Source organism: Miscanthus floridulus, chromosome 9 (assembly GCF_019320115.1).
Source record: "Miscanthus floridulus cultivar M001 chromosome 9, ASM1932011v1, whole genome shotgun sequence".
NCBI classification, from domain to species: Eukaryota; Viridiplantae; Streptophyta; class Magnoliopsida; order Poales; family Poaceae; genus Miscanthus; species Miscanthus floridulus.
This window is the reverse complement of record NC_089588.1, coordinates 86,303,829-86,308,955: the sequence shown is the minus strand read 5'-3', so window position 1 is coordinate 86,308,955 and position 5,127 is coordinate 86,303,829. Positions and strand designations below refer to the sequence as shown.

Here is a 5,127-nt window from a genome sequence, read left to right as displayed (position 1 = left end):
TCAAAATGGGACAGTGAGCTATTATATTTCGACAATCAATGGCATATTTCAAGAACTATATTGTCATCTTACAACATTGATCACCATCTTTGAAACGTGTGTCGTCATCCCATGACAGTGCACTGCTTACTTTGAATCTTTTTTCTTACAATTATTGTACAAACTCCACTGAAATTCCTCTAAATGCACAATTGCAGGAACATTCATGTAGAGACAAAAATACAATAATAAATAAATAGAGAAAAAACAATTGCAGGAATGTTTACAGATTGGCTCCCTCATTGGCTGGCTGGCTGTCTCCTTCCTCCCGTTCTTCCCTTGCATCCCCGTCGCGTTCAACGTTCAAACCCTTCCACCTCCTCTTCCCTTGGTCGCGCAGTCGCCATTGACGACCCCCTCCACCTCCACCTCCCTTAAATCCCTCCTCTCCCCGCGTCCTTCTCCCCCATCTACGCCTCATTCCCTCCAGCCTCACCGCAATCCACAGCTAGCTAGCCAGCCAGCCAGCCAGCCGGGGAGATCTCCAAGAAACCATCTTGGAATCCGAGAACACCCAGCATTCGGGGTCAGCCAAGGATTCGAATTCTGTCGAACGAGCTCTCGGGGCCAAAAAAGTCCGATAATTTCCGCGGGGAGCTCGAGGAGGCGTCTCGGCAACCGGAGGAGGAGACCCCGTGGGGATTAAGGAGGGGGAAAGATGGTGAGGCTGCCGTACACGACGGCGCTGACCACGCTGTTCAGCTACGGGCTGCTCTTCGCCTTCGGCCAGCTCAGGGATTTCTTCCGCAAGTTCGTCGACTGGTTCAAGGCCAAGAACATCAAGGTACGCGGCCGGCCGGCCGAATTCCGCCTCCCCCCACCCGGATCCTGGAGATTCCGTCCCAATTTTTCTTGGTGTTCCAAGCCTGATTCGGCGTTTGGCTTCGTGCAGGGGTACGCGCCGATCTGCCTGGGCCTGGAGGATTTCTATGTGCGGCGCCTGTACCTGCGGATCCAGGTGAGATGAACACATCCGAATTCATTGATGTCTGAAGAAATTTCTCTGCATTATCTTGAAAATAGGCTGTCCTGGTATATATTTGGAGCGTATTATTAAGAAATCCGAGCACATTGAAGTGGGCTATTATGTTCAAAGATTATTCTTTTTGTTTATCTTTGAGCATTTTAAATGTAATCTTCCCTAATTTTTTTATGCTTATTATTCATGCCTTTGAATGTCTTATGCACCTGACACTAGTGAACAGATAAACTTGCTTTGAATATTATTCTAGACCAAAATACTATATTCTGAAATACTGTGGTGAGCTGTAAGTTAGATGTATTCTACTGGTTAATGTTGGATTCAAGTTTGTTTTGCAAAGCAAGATTGAGCCCTTCAGCTACTTCATTGCTGATTGTATTGGATATAACCAATCCGTCCTTTGTGGTTTTATAGGATTGCTTTGGTAGGCCGATCGCAAGTGCACCAGATTCATGGTTTGATGTTGTTGAGCGCACCTCAAATGACAATAACAAGACATTACAGTAAGCATTTATTCTATTATTCTAATTTATGGGAAATAAGTTCAGCTTAGCCAATATGACAATAGACTAAACATAGTTAACTATGTCTCGTCCACTTTTCAAGGTATAAATTGGGAATGAATGATCATTCAGACATAAATTATGGCAAGTAATGGAATGAAAAGCAAGTTTCAACTGTCCCTAATGCTCATTATTGATTTATTGTTGCAGGTGTACCTCAAATACCACCAGGTGCCTCAACCTGGGCTCCTACAACTACCTTGGCTTTGCTGCAGCAGATGAGTACTGCACACCACGCGTTATTGAGTCTCTCAAGAAATACTCAGCAAGCACCTGCAGTGTCCGTGTTGATGGCGGTACTCTACATTCTCTACATGCTTATATTTTTACAACTTTTTAGGAACAAAAACTACTAAGCTGATCCCTTCCATCTTGTAACAGGTACAACCAAGCTTCATGCTGAGCTGGAGGAGTTGGCTGCGCGTTTTGTTGGAAAGCCTGCTGCTATCCTATTTGGCATGGGTTATGTTACAAACTCTGCCATCATTCCCTGCCTAATTGGAAAGGTTTGATCAAATGCTTAAAAATGTGGCTAAACAGAGGTGATTACTATATCTAAACCAAGGGCTGATTATTTATTTTACCTTTTTGCAATATTCCAGGGTGGGCTGATAATTAGTGACTCTCTGAATCATAACTCAATTGTCAATGGCGCGAGAGGATCCGGTGCAACTGTTAGGGTTTTCCAGCATAACTGTAAGTTGTTGCGAATTTCAGCAATGCAGATCAGTATTTGGTCTATCTTATTCATAATGACTTACAATGGCTGATGTAATCTTACAGCCCCTGCTCATTTGGAAGAGGTCCTGAGAGAGCAGATAGCTGGTGGTCAACCACGGACACACAGACCATGGAAGAAGATCATTGTCATTGTTGAGGGTATCTATAGCATGGAAGGGGAGCTGTGTAAACTCCCTGAGATTATAGCTGTCTGCAAGAAATACAAGGTCTTGAGAATTTTCTTGTAATTAAGTTTGGCACATAAATTACTCTTTTCTGCTTCTCAGTCCATTGATAACCTTAACTGAGTGGAACAACGAGGACTGGCCCTCTGGCCACCCATAGCAGTCATATTCATTTACTCCTTGTTTTGTGAAACAGGCTTACACATATCTGGATGAGGCCCATAGCATTGGTGCTGTTGGGCAGTCTGGCCGCGGTGTTTGTGAACTCCTTGGGGTTGACCCAGCTGATGTAGATATAATGATGGGTACTTTCACCAAGTCTTTTGGATCTTGTGGTGGATATATTGCCGCATCAAAGGTGCATACTTCTGAAAGCAACCATATTATGACTGTACTACATGGTAAGACTGCGTTGAAGACTGGCTGATTCTTTTCACTATGACTTTCAGGAGATAATTCAGCACCTGAAGCAGAGTTGTCCGGCCCATCTGTATGCTACTTCCATGTCACCACCAGCAGTCCAACAAGTTATCTCTGCCATTAAAGTTATCCTTGGGGAGGATGGCTCCAACAGAGGTACTAAACAAGCTTTTTTAACACTTACTTTTTCCCTTTTCATTTCATTTGTACCTGTGTTAATGTTCAATTAAATAATTCTTTTTTTCCTTGTGATATATTGAAGGTGCCCAAAAACTTGCACGCATCCGCGAGAACAGTAATTTCTTCAGGTCAGAACTCAAGAAGATGGGTTTTGAGGTTCTTGGTGACAATGACTCTCCTGTCATGCCCATAATGCTTTACAATCCGGCTAAGATTCCTGCATTCTCTAGGGAATGCCTTAGACAAAAGGTTAGTAGTAGAGTTTGTCTGAATATTCTGAAGATCCAAATAGCACTATGCTTTTGGTATAGTTTTCTTTTTAAAATATTACTTTCTTTGAGAATTGTGGTGCTAATAGCAATCTGCATGTAGTCCATATGCATCACTATTTGCACCCATCGGTTTCATTCCTCCTATTTGTCATGCTACTGATAAGATGCTTATATTTCAGGTTGCTGTTGTTACCGTGGCATTTCCTGCGACACCTCTTCTTCTTGCTAGGGCACGAATCTGCATTTCTGCTTCACACACTAGGGAGGACCTGATGAAAGCCCTTGATGTGAGTGTTATATATATATTTTTTGCATAAATACTTCATTTTATTCTAGTAGCCATAAATAGAGCTGAACTGATGTGTTTCTTGTCCGTGCAACCCAATTTCAGGTTATCAGCAGAGTTGGTGACCTTGTAGGCATCAAGTACTTCGCTGCAGAACCACCAAAGATCGCTGAAGCTGATCATGATAAGCTGGAGTAGGAATGAACCCTGAATCGCCCCATGAGTGATTGGAGTTGTTAGAATCCCTTTTGGAGTTATCAACAAATCATTATGGAAACAAGCACGCATTGAGCAGTTTCATTGGGATTTTGTCGATACGCAAGAGTCCAGGATCCGTCGTATTAGCTGACTATTATTTGTTGATTGTACAACTATTCTTCCAAATGTGTATAGCTGGTTGAAATTCAGTTGTTCTGTTGTTAATCGATTCCCAATATGTAATATAATTGGAGGCAATATAAATTTTTAGTTGAACGTTGCTGAGTTTCCCCGGGCAGACCACTGACGACTATGAAGGCCTCTTGCTTTCATGTATTTTTTACCTTTTGTATTCAGTCTATGTTATATGGGACCAGTAGATGTCTCTTTACACTTTAGATGAAGTTACCAATTATTCAGCTAAGTTATTAATTTTTTTTTTGATAATTCAGGGCCTGTTTGGTTTCCCTGTTAAAGTTTAGCTAATTATCGGTGCAGAAAGTGATCAACAAATAAATATTTGTAGTTTTGCCATACGTTGTGATCGGAGGTGGTTTAGCACTCAATGACACAGGTATTATACTGGTTCAGGCAACGTGTCCTACGTCCAGTTTGAGTTGGTTGGTGACTTTATTCCTGAGTCTAGGTGCTCAAAGTTTGTAGTGGGGTTACAAACGAGAAGGAGAATGATGGAGGTACAAGAGATCCGGTCCGACTCCTGCCGAGAGTGACGGGAGCCCCGTTATGAACTAAGCGTTCGAGCATGTGCTTGTGGTTTAAACCTAGCGGTTCTGTACTAGTGAACTTGGTCGATCTAATGAATCTAGAATGATTTTGAATGCCATTGTTGGGAGAGAGTGCATCCCCTTTTATAGATGAAGAGGATGGCCTTACAAATGAGAGGGAGAGTACGTATGTTTCTAATCCTTGTTGCCCACGCCGGCGGGTACAGGATGATGGTAGACGCCCACAACACTGTTGGATGTCAGATGCACGTGGAGATTACGTCGTCTTGTTCAGGTATGGCAGATGTCGGTACCTGCTATACTGTTGATGTCCAGAGGCATGTGAGGAGTCTTACCATGTTCTCCTGGTACGGTAAAAGCCGGCGCCCACAACACTGTTGATGCCCAGAGACATGGGGGGCCTTACCGTATGGGAGTTAATAGCGCCCACAATACTGTAGGGGAAAACGTCAACGCCTACAACACTGTTTTAGGCTCTGTCGTGCCAGAGAGGTCGCAGAGTACTATTTCTACATGTGCTCAGGGTACGGACCCCG

General features: G+C 43.3%; 1 protein-coding gene across 1 annotated transcript; it reads left to right on the top strand.

Moving 5' to 3' along the window:
• The first annotated feature begins 288 nt into the window (after positions 1-288).
• Positions 289-4,133, top strand: LOC136482314 (long chain base biosynthesis protein 2a-like). The gene is made up of 12 exons (XM_066479529.1): positions 289-823; positions 932-997; positions 1,436-1,524; positions 1,735-1,880; positions 1,966-2,090; positions 2,187-2,280; positions 2,368-2,531; positions 2,686-2,847; positions 2,939-3,065; positions 3,172-3,338; positions 3,541-3,648; positions 3,753-4,133. The coding sequence occupies exons 1-12, from the start codon at positions 698-700 to the stop codon at positions 3,843-3,845; spliced, it is 1,467 nt and encodes a 488-aa protein (XP_066335626.1). The 5' UTR covers positions 289-697; the 3' UTR covers positions 3,846-4,133.
• Positions 4,134-5,127: the final 994 nt, after the last annotated feature.